This window comes from Syngnathoides biaculeatus, chromosome 2, assembly GCF_019802595.1.
Source record: "Syngnathoides biaculeatus isolate LvHL_M chromosome 2, ASM1980259v1, whole genome shotgun sequence".
In the NCBI taxonomy this organism is placed as follows: domain Eukaryota; kingdom Metazoa; phylum Chordata; class Actinopteri; order Syngnathiformes; family Syngnathidae; genus Syngnathoides; species Syngnathoides biaculeatus.
In genome coordinates, this window is record NC_084641.1 from 37,476,500 (window position 1) to 37,503,639 (window position 27,140).

A 27,140-nucleotide genomic window follows, 5' to 3' on the forward strand; every position below is an offset into this window, starting at 1 on the left:
GCCGCTTGTATCTGGGATCTTGTTCTTTCGGTCACAACCCACAGCTCATGCGCATAGTTGAGAGTAGGAATGTAGATCACCTGGTAGATTGAGAGCTTTGCCTTTCGACTTAGCTCCCTCTTTACCACAACAGACCAATATAAAGTCTGCATCACTGCAGACGCTGGACCGATCCGTCTGTCAATCTCCCACAGTATTCTTCCCTCACTCATGAACAAGACCCCAAGATACTCTAACTCCTCCACTTGGGGCAGGAACTCATCCCCGACCTGGAGAGGGCACGCCACCCTTTTCCAATTGAGGACCATCGTCTCGGATTTGGAGGTGCTAGTTTTTATCGTCATCATAGGATATAAAATCCATCCCAGAATTCTAAGCTTCCATCCATCCATCCATCCATCCATCATCCATCTTTAATACCACTTGTTCTCCATTAAAGTCAGGGTTGCGCTGGGGGCCATCCCTGTTAACTTTGGGCAAGAGACAAGGCACAGTAAGTGCTTGATGCCTCTCAATTACAAGTCAAACAACATTCACACTCACATGCACAACTATGGACTATTTCGAGTCTTCAATTAAACTAACGTGCATGTTTTTGGAATTTTGGAGGAAACAAGTAGATCTGTGGAAACCCCAAACAAGTACAGTGAGACGATGTTAACATCCCACAGGAAGCCAGCAGGCGAGATTCGTACCTCAAGCCTAAGAACTGAGTCAAATGTCCTGCCACATAAAGCTTTAAATTGGAGCAAAATATTAAGATTTTATTTGTATCAAAACTAGATTCATGTGTGTGTGTCTTGCACATGTCCAACTGAAAGAAAGCCTGTGAAATTATGTAAACTCCAAATAACCTGAGTCGACTGCGGTAAGCTTTTATCTTGTTTCATAGTTTGTTTTGGTGACCTACATTCAAATGAGTTCATTTTTCGGCATTTCAGTTACCACTATTAAAGTGATAAAATACTGGTCACTCAGTTTTTCTTCTTCATATCATACTTTTTATTTGAACTTTTTGAACTGAGAAAAACCACACAGGCAGGGGAGAGCATGAAAAGTCCACATAGGCAGAACCGGGATTTGAAACACAGTCCTCAGAACTGTGAAGCCAATGCTCTCATCAGTTGCCCCACTGTGCCGCCCCAATGCCCAAGTTGTAAATAAATATTTTTGTGGGATACATGTGGCAGGATCCAATCTTAGACTGTCATTCCTTATGTCCATTCTCCATTCTATCTGCACGCTGCACCAACAAGGGGGCAATAAGGAACCAAAAGAAAACTTGATCACATCTGGAGCAAAAATGTGAGAGGAACTGGCGGTGACATTTCTTCCTCAAATTAGGAGGGGAAGCAAGCATGACACTACTTTTTGTCTTCTATGTAATTTAACTGTAAAAAGTACAGTTTACTCCGGCAATCAATTTATGAATGCACAAAAAAATCTGAACCCTTCTGACACTCTGTGAAAAAGTCAGTGTGACTAACCAAAAATTTGGGAAAGGTGAGTTCAATTTCAAAAGCCACACCCAAACCTGATTACCATTATACTTGTTGAATCAAGAAATCACTCAAATAGAATCTTTCAGAGAATGTGAAGTAGACCACAATATCTAAAAAACCAATGCATTATGCCATGATGTTACCAAGTTACCAAGATGGCGCCTACAAGTGTGGGTGCCGTCAGCATGCACTGTCTGGTATTGTATGTGTTTGTGTGTTTTTAAAGAGAGTCTTCTCCTGACTTTTTTTTGACAACTCTAGCAAATCGCTGATTCTTTTTCCGGAGTTACTCGTCAGTGTACTCTTCAAGGCTATGCATTGGCGACGAAGGGGGGAACAAGTTAAAAGAAAAGAGGATGTCGACTAGCGCTCCTGTGGATTCATCTCACGAACCTATGCTCCCTAGCCAACAAAAGTGACAAACTTCTGCTTCCGATCTGGACCTACAAAGACTTTGGACGTTTTGCAGCCCTGTGTTTTAGAGACTTGGCTTTGTGGACAGACCATGGATGCTGCCATTACACTACCGGCCTTTCAACTCCACCGTGCAGACCATATCCAGGAGCTAACACAGAAATCGAAAGGTGGCGGGATATGCTTTTACATCAATGATAAATGGTGCACGGATGTTACACAGTTAAGCACACAATCTAGCCCGGTTTTAGAGTTGTTGTTTTTAACTGTAAAATGTTTTATTCACCACGTGAGTTCGCATCTTTTATTGGAGTCGGTGCTTACATTTCGCCTCAAGCTAGCATGAACGGCGCACTGCTGACGCTTGCTGAGCAGGTAAATGAGATGGAGAAAAAACACCCAGATTCACTGCTCATTATCATAGATTTCAACACAGCTAAACTTAATCACGAACTCCCTAAATATAAGCAGCACGCAGCGGTCATCTAATTAGTACTGTGGTTTGGGGCCGCCACAAAAAAGGACAAACTCCGACCGCAGCGAACAATCAGAACAGCTGAATGGATTATCGGCACCACTCTACCCACTATTACTATTATACCTACTATTGAGGACTTCAACGCAGCACAAACTACGTCAAGAACAGGCCGGATTCTTTCGGATCCTCCACATTCTGAAGATCCAAAGAAATTCAAGAAGAAATGAGAAAAAAGTCGGCACGGTGGAGCAACTTGCTAGAGCATTGGCCTCACAGTTCTGAGAACTTGGATTAAAATCCCGGCCCCACCTGTGTCGAGTTTCTATTTTCTCCCCCTGCTTGTGTGTGCTTTCTGCAGGCACTCTGGTTTCCTCCCAAATCTTCAAAAAATGCATTTATTGGAGACTTTAAATTGCCTCTCTGTGTGATTGTGAGTGTAACTGTTTTCTCCATGCGCAACCAGTTTCGGGTGGTCCCCGCCTTCTGCCTGATGAGATCTGGGATAGGCTCCAGCACTCCAGTGACCCTCGTGGGGATAAGAGGCTCTGAAAATAAATGAATGAAAGACTGAGGAAAAAAGTGACTGAAATCCATCCATCTGGAAAAGGTTTAAAAGCCATTTCCAAGGCTTGGGACTCCAGTGAACCACTGTCAGAGCCGTTTTACACAAATGGAGAAAACTGGGCATTGTGGTAAATCCTCAGAGGAGTGGACGACGAACTGATTTACTTCCAGAGTGTTATCAGATCACAAAAGAACCTTCAAAAATATCTCAAGACTTGCAGTACTTACTAGCCTCAGTTAAGGTCAGTGTTCATGACTGTACCATAAGAAAGACACTGACCAAAAATAGCATCCATGGGCAAAACCCATGCTGTCTGCAAAGGATACTATTTCTCATCTCACATTTCCCAAACAACATGTTGATTATCCTCAAGACTTCGGGAGAAACATTCTGTGGACTGATAAGTGAAAAACATATCTTTTTGGAAGGTGTGCGGCCCATTACATCTGGCATAAAAAATACCACAGGATTTGATAAAAAGAACATCATGCCAACAGTGACGCATGCTGGTGGTAGTGTGATGGTCCGCTGTGATTGATAGAACAATGAATTCTACTGTGTACCACAAAATCCTTAAGGAGAACGTCCAGCTATCAGTTCGTGGCTCCAAACTCAAGCACTCTTAGATTATGCAACAGGACAATGATCCGAAACACACCACCAAGTCCACCTCTGAATCACTCAAAAAAATAAAAATTAAGGTTTTGGAATGGCCAAGTCAAAATCCAGTTTTAAATCCAATTGAGATGCTGTGGTGATAGCTTAAACAGGCAATTCATGCTAGAAAACCCTCCAATAACAATTCTGAAAAGATGAGTGCAAAAAAAATTCTTCCAGGGACATGTGAAAGACTCATCACCAATAATCGCAAACGCTTGATTTCAGTTATTGCTTCCAAGGGTGGCACAGCCTGTTATTTGGTTCAGGACACAATTACTTTTTCACATAGTCTCAGAAGGGTTTTGATCATTTATGTGCCTTAATAAATGGAATTGTTATTTGAAAATGGCATTTCATATTTCCTTGGGTTGTCTCTGAGTCATCTTAAAATTGGTTTGATAAATTGAAACCATTGTGTGTGGTAGATATGCAAAAAAGAAAAAATCTGAAATTAGAAAGGGGGTGAATACTTTTTCATTGCGCTGTATTCTTCACTGTTGATATTTATCAAAGAGTGAATCAGGTCCTCGTCGAGAATAGGTGTTGTGTTTCTTTTAAGATATGAGGACTGTCATTGTGCTGGTGTAGAAAATACTATGCACTGACCATGCAATGAAGTCAATGGCTGATGAGGCACTGTCCATCCGCAACATTCCCAAAGTTTAAAAAGTAGCTTTTAAGTTCTAAAATAGATAAATAAATGAACTTTCTGTTCAGAGACTGTGGCAAAAACATTCGTTCTGTACCCTGCATCCGTGCTAAAATTCATGGAGTTAAATTTCAATTTTGATGTCAAGTTGAACATTTTGTTTTTGGAGAGTTGTTTTTAATGATGCTTTAACCAATAATATAAATAAAAGGAAAAGCTGAAATCATTTAACAACTACTGAACCATTTGAATTGTGTTCGAGCATCTACATTGCCATCTTCTGTGTGCAGCTTGTGGGGACATAGCTGTTCTGATACAGGGCCTGCTCCAATCATATTTTTTCTTTTTAATTTTTTTTGGTAATTTTCTTCCTTTCTTTGAACTATCGCCTCCACCTCCCACTTCTCTTCCGCAGAATTGAATAGTTCACAGATAACACACAGACGCAACTGAAAGACAAATGGATGGGAGCAAGTGGTGTTCAGGCTGGAGAAGTACAAAGGCAGGGGGAAAGGAAGGAAATGAGGCTCTGGTAGTTAACAGTGTGGGAAAAACCGCAGACAAAAAAAGGTCAGAGTTGACATCTGTGAACAGACACCCATTAGGGCGCTGCTGGCTGCTAGTGTTGTTGCATATTCTCATCATCTTATCATCTCTCACGCGGCTCTCCATCCATCTGCAACGGCGTTATTTTCTACCCAACTCTCATTTTGTGAGAGCGCTGGAGCATAACATCCAAATGATGTGAAAGTGTCTGTAGTGGACCAGCGAGGGTCTGAGTCACCAACTTAGAACGCCCACGTGGCTATGATACAGTGTAGCAAAGAGGGTAAGCAAAGAGGGTTGCATGCTCCGCCCCCACCCCCCAGCCCTGGGTGTTTTGGAGCTGTGTGGGAGAAACCGTGCATGCGCTTGGTCATGTCTGCAATGCAGCACTTCTTGTTGTTTATGTGGTGAGTTTCATCACCTCCCAAGGCACTCCATTAAATGAGAGGATTACTGGCATTGTGGGGATTGAAGGAAGATGATTTTCTGATAATGCGGCACTCTCGCTGGAGAAGAAACATCAATAAGATGAGTTTACATCTGTTTATCCAAAGTGCTACACTTAAAAACAGACACTAGCTGGGCAAAAGTGTATTGAGTCATGGATGAATATATACAGTATATTAATTTCCGGTAGCATGGTGGAGCGACTGGTTAGCCCGTCTCCCTCACAGTTCTGGAGACCGGGGACTGGGGAGCAGTTTTTGGGGCCAATTAACGATCACCGATCAGCCAGTTAAAAAAATAATAACCAATGGCTGATACCATCAAAAGATAGAACAATACGTCTATTTTGATTACATTTTCATTTACATTATATAGTTGGGCACTTAATTCTTCAGAAAAAAAATGTATTGATGGTAAATAGTGTATCTTTGTTCATTTATTTACGCCAGTGAGGCATAGTGAAAGAAACTTAAAGTGCGGGTGACATCCCTATAAACATTCTAAAATAGATATTGTAATGAAAAATACATATAACAGTATTCACTTCAATGTCTATACGGAAAAAAAACGTGAGCGGAGAGCACGTCATCCATGCACAAAGTTGCGCAACTGAGTGTCCCTCGACATCCAAGTGGTCGCCATATTAATCGCGTCATCTGTCCTTGAAGTCATCGTCACTTCCGCCGTTGAAAACGTGCAGTTTCCTGCTACTACGGAAGCCGAACAACAGAGATATTCGGATTTTTCCAACGCCCCTTCTGACACGGAACCTCTTTTCAAAAAGGACAACACCACACAACCGAGTGAAGTTACCGGGGCAATATTATACTATTGTTTCGAGCCCTCAGGGCAATATTACACTATTGTTTCGAGGCATAGTCAAATAGACCATCACGGCCAAACCGCATCCCGTCCAATCCACTTCCGCGGCGGAGATGAGCCATCGCGGCTCATCGCAGCCGGCCGGTGTTGGTTATGACAGAGCCGAGCGGTGGTGCTTTAGTCACAGTCGAGCCGGCTGAGTAACGCATTCTCGGCTGGGTTCTACAGAGCCGACCGCGTCGCAAAGCCCCATGCGCAGCCTTCGCAGATGATGTGACCGCCGAACGCAGCGCCTCAGCCAGTGTGGCTGAGTTTTGGCCCGCCGTGCTATATAACGAGGGGGTGGAGCCGAGCTATGCTGCAGGCTGAGTGAGACATTGTTGGCTGGGCGACGCGAACATCGACACATTTCATATGCAGATCTTTTGTTACTTTATGAGAGAGACCGATTACTTGGTCCACCCCAAACTATTCTTTTTTTTAGTAGCTGTATGCGCACATCAGCACATTTCATACACAGGTCTTTTGCTACGTTATGAGAGAGACTGATTACGTGGTCCGCCCCAAACTATTTTTTTTAGTACCTGTATACACACCTACCATTTATTTGCAACCCACGAAGCTCTTGTCCCGTGCAATCCATTTTTCACAACGAACAGGGTCTCTTTCAAACTTATGAAGGGTAATTACATTCTCCCGAGTGTTCAAGCAATGTCCAGCAATGCAATGAGCTGGCATTTTGGCTAACACGAAGGAACAACGAGCTACCTTCGCGGAGGTAAAACTAATGGAAACAAACGAGTCCACTCGGGGGCGCCTCTGTCCTGTACGTCACTTCCTGCTTCTTCTCGAAAACAAATCCCTGAGAGGATTTTCATGGCGGGAGTTACAAAAAGCTGTATACGTCAAAATCATGTTTTGTGGTGAAAAAACACATGGGACCATATTGGCTGTGGGTTTTTCATTAATAATATACCAAATATCATCCGTTTGACGACACTTGACCTTTAAGGGTCTTCTATTACAAAGTAATAAATACAATTAATATCTCAACTTTTTGTGACATTTTTGTTTGTTGATGTACTGTGACATTTTTTAAAATTAAAGTATGTGCCTTGGCTCCCCAAAGGTTGGAATTCTCTGCTCTAGTCAGAGTATGTTTTCAACAGAACGGTAGCATGTTTACACACAGCCATTAGTGCTAGCACTCGCACGCTAGGCTATGCAATGTTTTGTTGATGTCTTGTATCAAAAGTATGTGAATATACTTCAAGCAAGGCTTTCACGGACATCCTTCCCTGTCCTGAGCTCTGGTGATGACCAACACCCCACCCCCCATCCCATTTACTTCTTATCAGAATCAGAATCAGAATCTGCTTTATGTACATATACTGTACACATTATAATACAGTCAGCGCAATCCATTCGTGATGTCATCATGTTTACACACACCCACTACTGCTACCACTAGCTTGCGAGACTACGTATCGTTTTGTTGCCTGCTTGAGAACTGTAATATACTAAAAATATGTGAACATACCTCAAGCAAACCTGATATGAAGTCGGTCCTGATCACCAATAAGCACCAACACACGTTTTGTTCCCCATTCTCTTCTTATAATAGCGTGTGCCCGATCCACTCACGTTGTCATCCCCACAGCATCGAGTGTATTCGGTTGCCTTTGAGTTGATGATTTTAAAGCCATCCATCGATTTTCTTAGTTGCTTATCTTCACAAGGGTTGCAGGGAGTGCTGGAGCCTATCGTGGCTGTCAACAGGCAGGAGGCGGGGTACACTGAACTGGTTGCCAGCCAGTCGCAGGGAACATCGAGACAAATAGCCACACTCACACGCACACCTAGGGGCAATTTAGAGTGTCAAATTAATGTTGCATGTTTTTGGGATGTGAGAGGAAACTGGAGTGCACAGAGAAAACCCACACAGGCACGGGGAGATTATGCAAACTCTACACACGCGGGTGGCGCTTGTGTTGTAAAGTGACTGTTCGGAGTTGACAATTTGTTCCGAGTTTCTGTTTCTCAGCGCTGGAATTTAGGCAAAAGTATCCAGAGTATGTAGTGATAGCTTCAAAATAGATTCTTCTTCTGTTAAAATAAAAGAAGCAAATTAACATAATGAGGGCGGCATGGTGGGGCAGCTGGTAAAGTGTTGGCCTCACAGTTCTGAGGTCCTGGGTTCAATCCCAGACCCGCCTGAGTGGAGTTTGCATGTTCTTGCCATGCCTGCGTGGGTTTTCTCCGGGCACTCTGGACACCACTTCTGCCCTTTGAAAGCTGGGATAGGCTCTCGCACTCCTGGCGACCGTTGTGAGGATAAGCAACTAAGAACATGGATGGATGGATAATGTAATGAGTGTGCTCTGACAATAGTCACTATGGGAGGGCTGTCTGCTCCCCATTCCCAGGGTGTACTCTGACATGAAACACTTCTCTGGAGGGCATGTCCAATCAGGATGGCTGAATCCATTTTATTAAAAAAGAAAGGCGGGCACAGATTATTTTGGGACAGGAGGAAAAACTGTTGTTGTTTTACCTCATCCTCCCTCCATTCACATTGAATTTACATGCAAATGACAGTCTTAGTGGCTGTCAGGAATGAGCCGATCGGAATAAGCGAGAAAAAAAGGAGATATAATATCATGAGAACAAAGTGTGTGAGCTGAAGGGAAAATACAACTGTTTTTTATGCTTTTGATGAATAAAATCCAATGAAAAGGACCATAAACTAGGTATATTCATAATTTTAAATACAATGAAATGTGAAATCTTAATGAAAGTTACATAAATAAATGGGTGCCCTACTGGGCGAATGGCCCCATCAGTGTTTAAATGTGAAGTCAAAATTGATGTGTTGAATCTGCAAAAAGTTTTCATATATTGTCTGATGAAAAATGTTGAAAGAAAATGGATGCCATATTGCCATGCAGCACAGTTAACCATAGTTGTGCTGTCCTCACGGCCCGTTACTATGTGAAGCTAGACAGCCAGCGAACTTATAAAGAAACTCCATACACAAGGCAATCTTTTCTTGGTTTTATGGAGGTTTGTTGTGGTAAATGAATTAATAAATGTAACTGAAAGATAGAGAAAAATATACATTACACTGTGCACTGTGTGCCATTGTGCAAAGTACAGGTAGCTAGCTTATTTAGGCTAAACACAACAATAGCTGTGTCAACAATCACTTGTTTCCATCGAGCTTTCAAATAAAACATAATTGTGACCTCAACCTAATGTCTGTTAGCATATAATGCTTACAAAGACAAAAGTTTCCCAAGGTTCAAACGTTTAGAACAAATTCAGCATAGTTATGAGTTGTTGTCAGACTTAATGTTCACTATGCTCATATTTTCATGGGAGATACGGCAAAGATCCTCTACAGACGTACAAAGGCATAGACACTGAATGATCCTCACAGGTCAAGAAGTGTCACTCTAACGCTTTTTCTTTTGAAACATTTTAACACATCACATCATGAAATAAACATACTTTCTTATGAAATATACAAATCTTTTAACTAAAGACATTACAATGGGAATCTACTCTATTTAAACATCTCCAAACCAGGTAATGCTGTATAAATGAGGGTCATAAGCAGTACCTGTAGACTAAGTTTTATTGAGGATTTGGTCCATGAAATTCTATACGCAGATACAGAGCTACACCACCAACCATCCACAACATTATGACCAAATATGGAATGTCATAACCTCCAATACAGGATCAGTATTGAATTATCTGTGTTTACAAAGATAATGATTTTTTGTTGTTTGTCATGTTCTGTGAGTGACTGAGTGAGTGGAAAATTATTTAATCATCTAAAGCACATTGAGTTACCTCGTGTATGAAATGCGTTGTACGAAGAAATTTGCTTTGCTTTGCTTTATTTAGCAACATGTTCATTATTGTGGTTGTAGTTCAAGTGTACACGATCGTGCTTGAACCTACTCAAAATGCTTTTACTATCTCATTTAACTACTTCAGGTGACTAAAATATTAGACACTTCTCTTGTTATGGTTTAGAGTACACCACTACAAACTAAAACTATTATTAACCTGCATAAGCATGATTACAATCAACATTTGCTTTTAAATGTAAAAATCTTAATCCTTCCTATCTCTGTTTTTGTCTTGCAGTGGAAGGATGTACGGATTGGTCCGTGGACTATCTGAAATACAAGGTGCTACTGGGAGAACCTGTTCGAATAAAGTGTGCTTTATTCTATGGATATATCCGTGCCAACTACACACATGCTCAGAGCTCAGGACTAAGCCTCATGTGGTACAAAAGTGCTGGACATGGTGATTTCGAGGAGCCCATCAGTTTTGATGGCACACGGATGAGCAAGGAGGAGGATGCAATATGGTTTCGACCAGCGGAACTAGACGACGTGGGGTACTATTCCTGTGTATTAAGGTACATCCTATATTGTCACACCCAAAATAACAGCAGCACAGTTGGGAATTGTAAAGTCAATCCAAGTTTCCTAATATCTAACAAGTGCCGATATGAAAGTGTTTTAGATTTACATTCAAGACCATTTAAACTTTTACTGCTTTACCAGCCAAACATAGAAACAGGCAATCTTATTGCAACACTTTTCTATTATTAACATTGGCGGCATTCTGAGATTGATGGACATGATGGAGATTGAGAGCGCTTCATGTTGTCATGCAGTCAGAGCAAAAATTTGAAAGTTCTGTTAAATTGCTGCTTTGGCACCATTCAGACATAAACTAAGGGCGTTGACACTTTACGCACCTTGGAGAGTCAACAAAATTTCTAAATTGAAAAAGTGTTTACCCTCATTGAGTGTTTTTCTCCCTGTTGCAATAGAATATTTTTATGCAAGGACAAGGTTTGCTGACTGGGATCTATTTTTGTCGATGGCAAAATCTGTGCTTTCGTGTAAAATATGGCATATCTTTAATTTTGTAAGACTCATTTCGTCAAGCTAGGTGGTGTCGTTGCCTTTGGACATTTGTTTAGCAGAATGAGATTTTGGTGTCGGAAATTTGGTGTAAACTCATGTCTCTTGGGACCACATCTAAGTTTTGACCCAGGGGTCGTGAAGCGATTTTGGCATTAGTAATGTGCACATTCAGGCAGACATACAAGTTCCTTGGACATGTGGTGGATGACATTTATTTCAACAACATGCATCCGACCTACTTAACCATTTTAGAAATCAAATTATTGAACAGATTATTACAATAATTATCATCATTATTTTATTTTTAGGTGACTGACAGTCTAGTGGTATGCTCAGTGATGCCGTTTATATGTGTGCCCTGCAACTGACTGGCGAGCAGTTCAGGGTGTCGTCCTCCTTTTGCCTAAAGTCATCTGGGAGAGACTCCTGCATCCTGTAACGCTAACCATGGGGATGGATATTATATTTTTGAAATCATCCAACAATTGGTCAACACACTAAAGGGGCTAACTAACAGTACCAGTTTACTAGACTACTTTAAATGCAGGAGCAGATTCTATTCAATTTTCCTCAGAGCATGTGATTTTTAAATGTAAAATTGAGGAACATTTTCATCTCTGTCAAAATTCTGAATTCACACTCACGTAACAGATAATTTTATGAAAACTCACCACATAAGAAAGTCAAAAGTATTCCTACAGACAATATCACCTTATCGCCAGCCCGTGCTTTATTTAACCATGTTGTCTTTTCTCCACACCAGCCAAGTGACAATGCTCCAGTCCTGCACAGATCGCTCTGCCATGCAGAGATGTCTTCATGCGTCACTGTCATTGCACTTTTGGTGAATTAGTGATAGAAGTTTGATTGGCAGCAAATAAAGTAGGTTATGTTCACTTCCACAACAGCAAAGCAGCCTTTTTTATTTAAAAAATTATGCTGGCTGCACTCATTTACATAATTACAAAACCCAGCCTAACTCACCTCCTCAGAGAGTTACACAAAGGGTGCAAAAAGTGTGCTCTCCTTTACAGCTGACTGTCCAATAAATTGAATTATTTTTTTCATAGCCTAAAAACACAGATACAGTTCAAAATGATCATTTTGAACTTTTTGTTGTGGCCTAAAATCACGAAATACAGTCCAGGACAAAATGACTGTCAATGAATATAAACAAGCTGGAAAATGTCTGCAAAGTTTTCAAGCTTAACCATACTTGCCTTGCTGGTCAATGGGCAAGGGGGTAATAATGGCCGCTACATCCATTGTGATTTGACAGGCGCATATGCGCCCGTGGGTCATCGCACTCATAAATCTGCACAGTCGAGCATAAAAAAATCACATGCGGAAAATTGGTTAAGAGTGGAAATACATAGATATTGAAAGATGTCGCTTGTGTAGTCTTGACCGATGTTCTTTCTCAGATGCACCACTGCACATTTGTCGCACACTCGCAGCGCACATGAAAACCGATCCAACGCAGTGAACCACAGCCTGACATCTTTTTTTTTTTTTTTAACACAGAAGCACACGGTCTCTTAACAACGAACTTCTGCTCAGCCTACTTCGACTTCCTAGTTTACCTGACACCGCCCTCCTCCGCTCTTATAGGGGTATATTCATGATTACAAACAGAACACTCACCCGTAACTTTATATCTGGGGTAATGACTGACCACAGTCGTACATTTTTCAAATTTGAGTGACTGCCGCTATGTTGTGAGGGTGAGTCAACTCGCTTTCACAAGACGCAATGTCCGCACGCTTCCTTTTTTCACCTGTGTTTTGTCTGGCTGCAATAGAGAAGTGGTTTACTGTAAAGTATGGGTGTGTTCTACTCCAGGGAGGTGTACATGTTGAGCGTTGCCATCAAGCGTACTGTAACCTTGTCACTACATGTATAGCGTTCGCTCCAGTAAAAAAAAAGCCTTATCTGTGTTCTGTACATACGTGAGCTGCGTTCATATGATATGACTTTAAGTGAATTTCTGTCATTGCCCTTGGCAGAATGTCACCACGTCCAAGATGGCTGCCACATGGGCACACCTGTTAGTGGGCTGTAGTCTTCAAACAGTATTTCTGCACCAAAAATGGTGAATTCTATAACTAACAGACAAACCATCACTCAAACAGTTAAGTGAAAAGTGGGCACTATTTTTGGATATTTTTTCATGTCTTTAAATCCTGAAATGATAATTTAACCACTGTAACATTCAGTGATGTCATCATATACCACTACAGGAAGCCCACATCTGTGTACTTGATGGTACTTGTACCACACCAAGAACTCCTGAGTAAGGTGAATGTAATTACGTGAAACACTCTTACGGTATTTCATCAACTAAAAGTGAGTCGAGTTTGAATGAAAAAAATTTTGATCACGAAAGTATAACTAAAAGAATATTTCATTTTAGTCAAAAGAGTTTAACTCAGATTATATCAGAATTTGCTGTCAAATTTAATCGGTTATCCCATTGGGTGTTGTAGTTCCTGTGACATTAATACAGTCTTCCAGTCTCAATGATGGTATTGAAAAACAGATGCATGGATGTTTTATCTTGTGTCAGATACATTTAAGCCACGGCATGGTCATGCAATATCCTGTACACACAGAATACGTCATTTCTGTGCTCCCACAAGACAAGATGCACATGACAGGAACTTAGCAAGGCTCCAACGAACAGCATTGACTTACACACACTTGTGCACACGTGCACACTTAGAATTCTGAGCATGCATGCCTGTCTCTTTTGCTTTCCTGCACCCCAACACCACCGCCACCACCTACGCACACACAGATCTGTTCCCGCACAATGATGGAACGTTCACGTCATGTATAGTAAGTGAACGCAGAGCAGATGAGCGGTGCTGTGTGTCAAATCGAGGTCACCACTCAGCTGTTTCAGATGATATACCCCGAGGAACATTGTCGTATGCAAAAAAAAAAAAAAAAAACTGCTTTGGCTAAATCTGTCACTTAATGCAAAGTGGCAGAGGACACACTCACACACACATACACGTACACACACACGTTTCCGTTTAGCTTGTTAGCAGGGCTGCAACTAATGATTATTTGAATAATTAATTCATAATCATTGACACTGATTAAAAAAAACCTTATCAAAAGTTCCACTCCTTAATTGAATTAAAAAATGAGAATTTAAATTATTTCAAAATAATTGACATCATTTCTAATTGAGAATGTAGCAAACACACATCAATTGACAATTATTCAGTTACTTCTACGGTCTGTAAAATGTCAGTAAATTGTTTTCCAAAGTCAAAGAACTTTGCAAATATCTTGTTTTTATGAAACACAGAGAAGGCTGTGTTATTATAAGAAATTGAATTATTATAATTGTAATGAGTGGATGGACACTGAATCCAAGAGCTGAAAGAGGCTGAGAGGTTGTGATGAACAGTTTATTAAAAAAGGGAACTGTAGATGATCTTTGAAGTGCATTGGTGAGTTGTTGAGGCCGGGGAGGCACGGCAGGCAGTGACGAGGGCAGGCGGCTGTCTTGGTGGGAAATGCAGAGGGAACATTGAGGACAAGATGAGAGACAGAGGCCAAAAAGGAGCTGAGAATTAATATACATAGACACTGAGGAGCTGTTGGATCGCAGGAGTTGGTGTAATATTCTGGCAAGAGTTTCTGGAATCTGGCAGGCTTTTATGCGGGTGGTAACGAGGGCTGATTGGTGACAGGTGGACACGCAAGGAAGGTGCTGGAAAGAGAGAGGGAGGGGGAAGACATCGAGAGGGCACAAAGTCCACCGTAAGCTCCAGTAGCAGAACTGCAAGATGGCTTATGACAACTGCTCTATCATAAATAAAATAATTATTTACTGTTTAACGAACTGAAATTCAGAGGATTTGGCCCACTTTAACTTAAGGTCTCTAAATGGTTCATCAAATATCAAAAAATGGTGTTGATTAATTGATTATTGATTGATTTTGAGCACGACTGTTGTCTGTCTCCATGTGCTCTGCGATTGGCTGGGAACCAGTTCAGGGTGTACCCTGCCTCCTGCCTGATGACAGCTGGGATTGGCTCCAGCACTCCTGCAACCCTTGTGAGGATACATTAAGCGGCTCAGAAAATGGATTGATGGATGGTTGTTATTATTCAATTAATCATTGCAGCTCTACCTATATTAGCATCAGAAACCTTCACATTTTTTCCTTGTGTGTTTTTACGCACTTCGCCAATAAAGCGGATTCTGACTGAAATCATCGGATCTATAGAAAATAACACTATAACACAAATATCACTAACCCACTAACAGGACACATTTGTCCAGTTTTATAAAAGGGAATTTTCTTGCTTACTTGCTCTCTTGATTTTTCTACTGAGATTAATTCAAGGATGTGTTTATATGATAAAGATCCAGTAATTATATATGAATATATATATATATATATATATTTTTTTTTTTTTGGCTTCCTTGAAATAAGTTAACAGACAGTGTATTTAAACAATCCAAATTAGATGAAGCTCCAAAGGTGCTTGAAGACAATGTCACTTACAGTACCTACTGTACCAGCACATACTGTACATAACTCGTTGATGTCTCCTTGCATTTTTAACACTTTTTTTGCATTTATTTGGGATGATCATTAATATTATGGGAGTTTTTGTCCCTTAGCCACAATAAATACACGTTGCTGGGGAAGAATTATCAGGCTTGTTATGTTGAGAATGGGGCATCAATGGCCCTGTGTATCAAGAAGCATGAAAGTTAAATACTTACACATGTAGAAGTCCTGCATTTTATGAAAATATTGATTTAGTGAATCTTTGAGATGTGTTTTTCACTTTCCTTTTTGACACTTCGAAATATTGTTGTATCAAGAGTCACTAAATGGAGAAGCATTATAGATGAGAGAATGATGTGTACACGAAAATTTGTATTAGTGCTGCATTGCAAGATCACCGTGCTGGGGCTTGACTGCATTAGGCAGAGAAAGTTTGACTATCGTCAGGAATGCACATAGCAGTTAAGATGTGGTTCTCTAACGAACACCAGAGGCTGTTGCTTGTTGCGCAAGTTTTTTTCCTACCCACCAAACTCACTGGATGTGTTGTGGTTCCTAACAGGAGTAAACAGTGTGCCCCACCATTGATGGGGGACACTGTTGGAAATTTGAAAATATAAACAAAAGGCGAACCCATTAAAATATGAAACATTGCCATGACTTTGCAGAATTTGTGCTTCTCTGGGGGATTTTCGACCAAACAGCCCAGAAATGTTGGAGTCCCTGGTAGCAAATGTTTGCTGTGCAACATGTGGTTGTGGTATTTTTAGTTTAGGATAGCTTAATCCGAGAGAACCTATGGGGTCACATATGACCCAATGTAATGAAAGGCCCACTGTATAAACACGACGCACCACAGTTACTCTTTTTACCCTTAAAGCCCAACATCTCATATGTGTCTGCATTAAATGCATTGTTTTTTGGTAGTTAAGGCCCACTAGGTCATATGTGGCCCATTATCTAAACCGGAAGTAAATTAGTAAATTTTTCCAATTGTGATGTTTTTGTGTTCCTTTCGTGCTTATTGATTAATTTAGTTAGTACATAAAATTTTAAAAGAGGATTTGGATGTCTTGGGTTCTACAGGGCTAAGCAAATGAGGGTGATGTTGCTCAATACTAACACCTATTGCATCTAAAAAATGCTGGTATTTTAAAGTCTTATTATTATCTAATTTTCATATATTTTTGATACTTTGAAAATAACCCTTGATCGACTTTTGGGCTCAACCTGGTGCAGTGGCTGGGAAGTGCAAAACAGTATCATACATTATGAAATCAATTTTACATTTGAGAAAACAAATTGACAAAAACAGATTTTTTTACATTTTATAAAACATTATTAAATGTCAGAAGACGTTTACATTCCAAAAAAAAACAAATTAAGACAAGCAATATTCATTGTGTATAATGTACCTGCGGGTGAAAATGAAAAGTTTGAGTCCAGAATGCACTTCCAGATGAATGGAGCTGGAGACCTTTCAAATAGCCACACTTTCACCTTAATTCTTACCAACATCATTTTTCTTTACAATCAGAATCACATTTAATGGCCAAGTGTGTAAAAACAAACGAGGAATTTTTCTCCAGCAGTCGTTGCTGCCCTGGTACGACATACAGAACAAAGAACAACATAGCAACAAGAACAAAGAACAAGAGACATGAACTATTCCTTAGGTGTCCAAGATGTAAAATCTATACAAATAAATGTGTTCATGTCAAATGGATAAAGGGAGCAGTTTAAAGTGACGAATCGTGTAATCTACAAAATATAAAAAAATATCAATAAATACATACATATATAATATGTATATCAAATCAAATCAATCAAAAGCCCTTAATGTCATTATATGCTGTGCATACAATGAAATGATGAGTGCTTCTCCATAAGTGCATCCTTTGCTGGATTTTTTTGAGAATGGAGTTGATGTTCGTCTCCCACCTCAGGTCCTTTTAGACTGTAATTCCCAAGAGCTTGAAGGTCTTGACAGTTGCCACAAGACAGTTGGATTGTGTCAGGGGATGCTGTGGTGAATGTTGTCTCCTGAAGTCCACAATCATTTCTACAGTCTTTAGAGTGTTCAACGCAGGTTGTGTTGACCACACCAAAGCTCCAGTCTCGCCACTTCCTGTCAGTATGCAGACTCGTCGCCATCTTTAATCAGGCCGATGATTGTGGTGTCATCTGCAAACTTCAGGAGTTTGATAGTCGGATGCCATGAGGTACAGTCGTTTGTGTAGAGCAAGAAGAGTAGAGGTGAGAGGACACAACCTTGGGGTGCTCCGGTGCTGATGGTGCGTGTAGATGAGGTGGTGTCCCCCAGCCTCACCTGTTGTGTCCTGCCCATCATGAAGTTGTAGATCCACCGGGAGGTGGCAGGTGAGACACCGAGCTGGAGAAGTTTGGAGGAGAGGAGTTCAGGGATGACGGTGTTGAACGCAGAGCTGAAGTCCACGAACAGGACCCTCTCTGTCAAGATGAAGTGCAGAATCATGTTGATTGCATCATCCGCAGACCTGTTAGCTCGATAGGCAAATTGCAGTGAGTCCAGCTGGGGACCTGTAACGCTCTTGAGGTGGTCCAGTACAAGACGTTGAAAAAAACTCATGACCACAGATGTCAAGATGTTAGTAACTTGCTTCTTCCTTAACTATTAATCCTTTAAGAAATTTGATCAAGTACAATATACTGTATATACATACAGCATCAAACACCTATAGTCTTGCTGTTTTAAGTGTCCACACGCTGGACATATAATCACTCAATGTCGGGGGTGCACCTGCAACTCTTATTTTTATGCGATGATCCATTCCAGTTGGTTTGCACCATGTGCAATGTGTAGGAGGCTTTAGGGTTTATAGGATTAATATTAATTCTGCCACACTTAATGAGACACATACAGTGAAGAAAATGAGTATTTGAACACCCTGCTATATTGCAAGTTCTCCCACTTAGAAATCATTGAGGGGTCTGACATTTCCATCGTAGGCCCATGTCCACTGTGAGAGAGATCACCTAAAAATGAAAATCCAGAAATCATGTATGATTTTTTTAATGATTTATTTGTGTGATACAGCAACAAATAAGTATTTGAACACCTGTCTATCAGCTAGATTTCTGACCCTCAAAGACCTGTTAGTCCACCTTTAAAAGTCCACATCCACTCCATGTATTATCCTGAATCAGATGCACCTGTGTGAGGTCGTTATCTGCATAAAGACACCTGTCCACCCCAAACAATCAATAAGACTCAAACTTCTAACATGGCCAAGACCAAAGAGCTGTCCAAAGACACCAGAGACGAAATTGTACAACTCTACATGGCTCGAAATTGCCCAGCAGGATGGTGAAAAAAGGTCCACTGTTGGAGCAATCATGAGAAAATGGAAGAAGCTAAACATGATGGTCACTCTTAATCGAAGTGGAGCCCCATGCAAGATATCGCCTTGTGGGGTCTCAATGATCCTTAGAAAGGTGAGGAATCAGCCCAGGACTTGGTCAATGATCTGAAAAGAGCTGGGATCACCGTTTCCAAGGTGACTGTTGGTAATACACTAAGACGTCATGGTTTGAAATCATGCGTGGCACGGAAGGTTCCCCATCTTTAACCAGCACACGTCAAGGCCCGTCTTAAGTTTGCCAATAACCATTTGGATAATACAGAGTTGTCATTGGAGAAGGTTTTGTGGTAAGATGAGACCAAAATTTGACTTTTTGGTCATAATTCCACAAAGCTTGTTTGGAGGAAGATGAATGGTGAGTTCCATCCCAAGAACACCATCCCTACTGTGAAGCATGTCCTCGTTTTTCTCCACATGGAACAGGGCGACTGCACTGTGTTAAGGAGAGGATGACCGCGGCCATGTATTGTGAGATTTTGGAGAACAACCTCTTTCCCTCAGTGGGAGCATTGAAGATGGGTCATGGCTGGGTCTTTCAACATGACAATGACCCGAAGCACACAGCCAGGAAAACCAAGGAATGGCTCCGTAAGAAGCATATCAAGGATTTTGCATGGCCTAACCAGTGTCCAGACCTAAACTCAATAGAAAATATTTGGAGGGAGCTGAAACTCTGTGTTTCTCATCGACAGCCCAGAAACCTGTCTGATCTAGAGAAGATCTGTGGGGAGGAGTGGAGGGAGCCAAAATCCCTCCTGCAGTGTGTGGAAACCTGGTGAACAACTACAAGAAACATTTGACCTGTGTAATTGGAAACAAAGGCTACTGTACAAAATATTAACATTGGTGTTCATATACTTATTTGCAGCTGTATCACACAAATAGTAAGTTTCTTTCGGCTTGTCCCTTTCGGGGTCGCCACAGCGTGTCATCTCAGATGAACGCATATATGTTTGGCACAATTTTTACACCGGATGCCCTTCCTGACGCAACCCTTCTCAGGGAGTGGAGGCCCCAGTGGGATACGAACCCACAACCCCTGGTTTATCAAACCAGTGCTCTAACCACTGAGCTACAGGGCCTCTCTGTATCACACAAATAAATCATTAAAAAAATCATACATTGTGATTTCTGGACTTTTCTTTTTAGATTATCTCTCTCATAGTGTACAAGCACCTACGATGAAAATTTCAGACCCCTTCATGATTTCTAAGTGGGAGAACTTGCAATATAGCAGGGAGTTCAAATACTTATTTTTATCACTGTACTTCTTTTTCAGTTTGGAAGCAACAGGTTGTGTTCTACCAGGATGCAGCAACTAGTCACAGTGGAGAGGCGCATGTCCTAGAGCCAGGTATATCGGCGCAGGGCATTTCTTGCTGGGAAAGTGCACTGGAATCCTAATAATGTGTTTCAGGATTCCCACACAGATTTCAACCAGCGTACGCCCTGCTCCAATACGACTGGGTCCAGGACACCCACTGCTGCACTATGATGAGCTCTTGGATGCCTGTACAACATGTTCAACCACTTTCAGACAGGAAAACACGTGCCTAAAGTGTGGTGGCGTTAATGTTTCCCACTAACCCAAACTCACCCTGATCTTGACCTTTACCCATCCAAAACTGCCTGAAATCCCAACCGTAGTCCTAAACCTAACCACAGCAAACTTCTTTGTTCTTTTTTTTTCAATTTTGTAAAAATGTGATACATGCCTGGGATGCTCATGTTGTTACAACTGTGTAGAATACCATTCCAGAGATGCACAAGCCAAGCCATGGAGCAGTTCAGCCTAGAAACGATGTGAGTCCTAATAATCATTAATATTGTGCATTCTCATTCCAGTTTGTGTTCCGCTTGTCATACATTTTGAATGTTGTTGATTTGTTTCATGTTTTGTTAGTTTTCTGAAATGTAAAGTTTTGCCAGATTTTGTTACATTGTTTTCTGAAAAGTAGATTTGTTTCCTTTGCTCATTAGTTCTCTGAAATGGGAATTTGTTTCCACTTTTGTTAATTTCTTCACTGAAACGTAAACGTGTCTCACATTTTTTTATATAATTTTGCAGTCCCCAGACATTGTAATCTGTAATCTTGTTGGACGCCAAGGCAAGGAAGCCAGCAAGATGGCAGACAATTGCTACACTAGACAGGCACTAATTGTTGCAAGTTATCCCTTGATTCTTGAGGGAGATCCAGGGTGATTAATCAACATTCATGTTTGCGATAACACATGAGTTATGAACAGCACCAGAGCTCACTTTGGTGAGATATAAAATCACGGAAGCATGGAACACTGATTAATGAAACGTGGACCAGCTGTATTGGTTAATCGGAGTTGTATGTGAACAAAGGAGGTTATGCATGATTGGGGAGGAAATCATTTTGATTTTAAGTATATGATCCATGGCTTCTATTAATTTTCTCATACTTGTGTCTATTTTGAAGACTTTTTTTTGTCTTATTTCATGCTGTCAATTTCTGATCTTGACCTTTCCCTCCCTACCCTGTTACAGCCATTCACACATTATCCTTGTAAACGAACTGACCTCATGACAATCATGACCGCCTACATTAACGTCCAGATTTTGACAGGGTTATTGTGACGTGAAAGGATGCTATGAATTTATTATTGGGAATAAATTTATCAATTGATTTCCCATGCAGGAGTGTAATTGAGATTAAGGGATTCAGTAAAGTGACTTCATTATATCCCCACAGGTGCCTGGTATTGTCTTGTGGGTATATAAACATTATGGTGCCTTTTATTTAATATCAGCAATATTGGAAGTTTCACCGGAATTCGTATGGCTGGAAGTTTGTTTGAAAAGTATCACTCTATGATTGACATAAAAATTTAATAATTTCACTGATTCAAAATTCTCACGATTAGGGACAACTGATAGCATGGTGTGGTGTAACCAGTTGTGTGCAAGATATAAAATACTGTAGTTTGATGGATTCTGGGTAATATAAAAATAATGTCCAGTTTAGATTGCAAATTAGTCTTAATCAGACATAGCCACAACGATTTGTCCACCCATAAATGACATCCACTCACTACCGCTGTTTTCAGTTTCTGATTCGATTCAATCTCACTGATTTCCAGTGGTAAAACACTTGCAGGTGTAGGATAGCTTCAGCCCAAATTAAGCATTGGAGTGGGATTAAGTACCATCAGAGGTTTTTGAAAGAAGGCTGTGGCCCGAGTTTAGCTTGGATGCCATCTGGACCTCTTAGACCCAGGTATTTTATTCAGATTTTTCAATGATCAGGCCCGGTGAAAAGTTATTTGAAACAAAAATACATAGTCAAGCTATTAGGTTGATGAAAGTTCAGCACTGAGGTTCAACTCAAGCAGCTCAGACAGCTCCGTATGAAAGACCCTGAGTAATTGTGGCCATAGTCCTTCATAGTGGACACTCTGTTTCGTGTTGAAATGTCATGCAGTCATGGACCAAACCTAGCTTCACCCCAATGTCTGATGATAGATTGTGCTTCTGTTGTATAAGTGTAATATTTGTAGATGTCTACATACTGTACAACTACAGAATACGTTTGTGACAAGAGCTGGGTGTGTATCTTTAATGGAATCTGGGAAACAAAGGCATGTCTGGAAAGTGGTGTGCAAGCGTGCAGTTACCAGTTTCAATCAGTACCCTAGAAGAGCATTTTTTAAATGGGGTTACATATGACCCAGTGTATAAGGGCCCACTGTATAAACAGAACGCACCACAATGACTCTTTTTACGCTTAAAGCCCAACGTCTCACGTGTCCACCTGACAGTGACTGCTGATGGGGATTCCCCTATCCATGTTTCAAAGGGAGCACTGTTCCAATACCGGAAGTGAGTAAGTTTCTTTCAGCTTGTCCCCGTGACATCTCAGATGAATGCCCATATTTGTTTGGCACAGTTTTTACACCACGTGCCCTTCCTGACGCAACCCCTTTTAGGGAGTAGAGGCCCCAGTGAGATACGAACTCACGACCCCTGGTTTACCAAACCAATGCTCTAGCCACTGAGCTATGGGGCCGCTTCCAAAATTTTTAAATTTTTAAAAGTTTTAAATAAGTAAGTTTTTCCAAATGTGATTTCATTAATTTAGTACATAACATTTTAAAAGATGATTTGGATGACTTGGATTCTCTAGGGTTAAAGTCTAAAGCAATGTCAACTTTGCTTGTATTGTGGATCCCTACATAACCATTGACTGTGCGTTTACTGGACTTGCAGAATAGTGCATTTCGAGTCCTCTGCCTGCCCTTCACATTCACCGTCAACTTGGCACCTCTCACGTTTGACATATGCAGGATGTTATCTAACTTTGCCCTGACATTGGATATCCTCTTTAGTGTGGCACATTTGATGGACACACTCACCTGTTAATGTCACAGTATTGTCTAGCTTGTTATCATCACATCTGCAGCATATGGCATTTACTGAAGCTTCATCAAGTGTTTGGAGCACAAGATGCAGTTGAGCCCAGCATTCCCTTCTCTGAATTTGCTGCCAAAACATGACACTGAGTGACATATCCAAAGATCACCTGGCTCAAAAAGCATGAAGAAGAATGGGGAATGCTGGAAAGACATTGGAGGACAGTGTTTTCCTGCTCCTTTGCTTATTCATGCAGAGCAGATGACACAGTCCCACCCCCACCTAACTGACCCCTCCTCATACAACAGTGGGATCGTATTTGTTCAATAGTCCATCTGCTAAAAGTCCCATCCATCCAGCCAGCCATTTTCTGTTCCGCTTATCCTCACTAGGGTCATGGACGTGCCTATAGCAGCTATCTTCAGGCAAGAGGCGGGGTACACCCTGAACTGGTTGGCAGCCAAACGGAGGGCACATATCATTCACACTTACATTCACACCTATGGACAATTTAATCTTCAATCAACCTACCAAAAAATTGTTTTGGGATGTAGGAGGAAACCGAGAGATTTAAAACTTGGTCTTCAGAACTGTGAGGCAGATGTGCTAACTAGTCGTCGAGCATGCCGCCACAATTGTGTACTGCATTACAAAATAACCAAAGAAGAGTCACGTCCGTTTATGCAGTGTCACTGAACAGACCGTGCCGCCCTACTAAAGGTTATGTGGGATAATCTCCTCATCAGGTAACATTTCCATCCGGTCACCATGCAAAAGCACAATTACCGTAGTGTAATTGTTCAACACTGGCTAGGTCTAAGATTGCCGTCAATCACTGTACACCAGTGTGTCTGTTAATCCCCTAGGCAGCCAAAGCCACACAATTATGTAAGGATTTAGCATGTTTGTAATCGTTTGTTGGTACAGCTCAATTTGTGCGATGAGCTTTGAGAATTTAGCAATGAGATTTTACTAAACACTGTAATTTTTTCATTTTTTAACCATGAGGGATTTGCTGGAATTCAGCTCGCTTTATGTCTTATTAACGGCTTTACACAAACAGAAACATTTCTCTGACTGATCCATTTATCAATGGATTCTAATTTAGGATTGTTCCCCTCCCTAACACAGCAACTACAGTATCAAAGACTACCGGTGTTTTTTGATTTCATCATTCTGTTAAGTTACTCAAGCAGCAGCCGCAATCTTCCTGAGAATGTCTTGCTTTTTTCTCGATGAAGAAACATGGTCACAGTTCCATCACCTTGGCATATGCATACAAAGCAGGAAAATTCTATCGAACTTTTACATTACATTAATTTCAGTATTGAAAATAGACTTGCATTTTATGGGTCCCGTATTTTGCCAAACCAATTTTCTCTAGTAGTGGGGATGTAATATTGTAATATGGAGCCTCAGTAAACAACTTGTCCATGGATTCCCAAGTTCTAGAAGTCTTTTTTTTGCCAAGTGGCCAATAATGCAAGTCCACTATATACACCCATCGATCCATTTTCTGAGCTGCTTATCCTCACAAGGGTCACAGGAGTGTGGAAGCCTATCCCAGCTATCATCAGGCAGGAGGTGGGGTACCCCCTGAACTGCCAGCCAATTACAGGAAACATAGAGACAGAGAACAGTGGCACTCACAATCACACCTAAGGGCAATTTAGAGTCTCCAATTAATGCATGTCTTGGTGATGTGGGAAGAAACTGGACTGCTCGGAGAAAACCCACCCAGGCACGTGGAGAAACTCCACATAGGCGTGGCCAGGATTTGAACCCCCGGCCAACACTTTAACTAGTTGCACCTCCAAGCCGCCACAATATATACAGTAAAATCTTAACAAATGTAATGCATCTGGCATTAACTGCAGCAAATCATTTTGTTACCTCAAACAACTTTTGACTTTTCATAATTTGATCAATTGCCACAAGAAATTATGGTAATAATTTGTTGTTATTGCTTTTTTCAGAAACTCTACCTACTGCATGAAGGTGTCCATGTCTCTCACAGTAGCAGAAAATAATACAGGCCTCTGTTACAACTCCAAGATGAGGTTCTTTGAGAAAGCAGAACTGAGCAAAAGCAAGGATATTACCTGCACAGGCATCGAAGATTACATCCAGCCAGGAGTGGAGCCCCAGATTGTCTGGTACAAGGTAGAACAAAGTTTGTATCTTTGTGGGCAGTGAGGTCTGAAACCTTTAATTTGAAATTATTTGAGTTACCCATCTCTATAATAATATATACAACCAGCTCTTTGAAATGCACAACATAGACGAAAGTATCAAAACAAGCCATGTCCTGGCCAAATTTATCAATTATGCCATTAGGATTGGAATTCAACAAATTTAACATTCACATTCAACACCAGGGTTGACAAGGGAAAGTCCTGTCCCATGGAAACGGGCCACCGCTTACTCAACCCCCTGTAGAGTGAGCCGATGGCAAGACCTGAAACACACGCCAATTTATGTGGGGAATTTATTTGGGCATTTTAGGTCTTCGGGATAATAATGTCATTAGCTAGAACTACTGAATTGAGCAAAATTCAATGACAGCTTTGCTGACGTTTTGGCTTAGATACAGTGTTTCAGACTCAGGCAGTTGCTTGTAGTGGCTTTTCACCCTCCCAATTCAACATTGAAAAACTTGGGATAGGGGCAGTATTATGTAAATGAGCACTGCTGTTACATTGAAATCTGGCAACATTACAAATGGCTAGCTCACAAAAGATTGTGTTGATGGTGTAATTTCACACTTGATGGCTTGGTACATAGCAATTAAAACAGTCAACTTTCCATATTATGTTCCATTTAGTTATTCATTGTTTACTTCCAAGTCTCTGTGAACAGTTTTGGGATAGGCTTTTTTGTTCCTGCTTGACAACGGTCTGGAAATGAAACAACCTTGCCATTGACTTAAAACAGTGGAGAAGAGCAAGCTAACACACAGTGACGGTGGAAACCCAAAATTAAATCACGTCTTCTGGAAGTGGGAGGATGTATCACAGGCCGGCAAATACGTGAAACAGACTGGTCTTCACTTCATGGGAGAAAAAGGAGCTCTTTTACTCCTGTACATGGGAGGAAATAGGACTGGACCAACGTGAATGGGAAGGTTAAAGAAAAAGCTTCAAACAGTATCACTATCGGTGGACTCTGGATCTCGATCGGATACCATCCATCCCAAAGTACCGCGGCAAGGACTAAAAACCTATTAAAAAGTAAAAGGCAACAGGTAAAGCTAAAGGCTGGGCCTGAGACACCGATTGTGGGTGACGGCACTGTACAGTAAATTAAGTACAAAATATGTGTGGTAAGTTCTTTGCTTTCCTCGGGATATGGTCAATGATCTGAAAGAGAGAATTCTTAAAATTGCAGATGAATATCCCACCGTGACAAAAATTGTCCTGCATACAGGGTCAAACGATGTGTCCAAGCAACGATCTGAGGTTCTAAAACGGGACTTTATTGGACTATTAAACACAGTGAGCTCGTTGAATGTACCTGTATTCATCAGTGGACTGGTACCACGAATCAGAGAGGGAGAGGAAAGTTTCAATAGGTTGTTGGCACTGAATAAATGGCTTTTATTGGCATGTATTGCCCTTTCAGTAGATTTTATAAATCATTTTAACATCTTTTTTTAGGAAAATTTGATTTAAGTTTAACAAGTCAGGGATGAAAATGTTCACCTCCAACCTATTTTATTTCCAACATCATCCATCTGTGCTCAGTGCAAAGGTTGAGATAAACAATGAATTATCTCACAGAGAGGA

At 41.0% G+C, this 27,140-nt stretch overlaps 1 protein-coding gene and 1 non-coding gene across 3 annotated transcripts in view; one reads left to right on the forward strand and one right to left on the reverse strand.

The window, feature by feature from the left end:
- LOC133491632 (interleukin-1 receptor accessory protein-like 1) overlaps positions 1–27,140 on the forward strand; it is a 301,815-nt gene that overhangs the window by 125,150 nt on the left and 149,525 nt on the right. For both annotated transcript variants that reach the window (XM_061803009.1, XM_061803019.1), the window contains exons 3-4: positions 10,242–10,521; positions 25,332–25,518. In XM_061803009.1, coding sequence (XP_061658993.1) covers positions 10,242–10,521; positions 25,332–25,518 — 467 coding nt within the window. The remainder of the gene's footprint in view (positions 1–10,241; positions 10,522–25,331; positions 25,519–27,140) is intronic.
- On the reverse strand, positions 19,987–20,059 carry trnai-gau (transfer RNA isoleucine (anticodon GAU)). Its single transcript has one exon. It is a non-coding gene; the product is annotated as a tRNA-Ile (tRNA).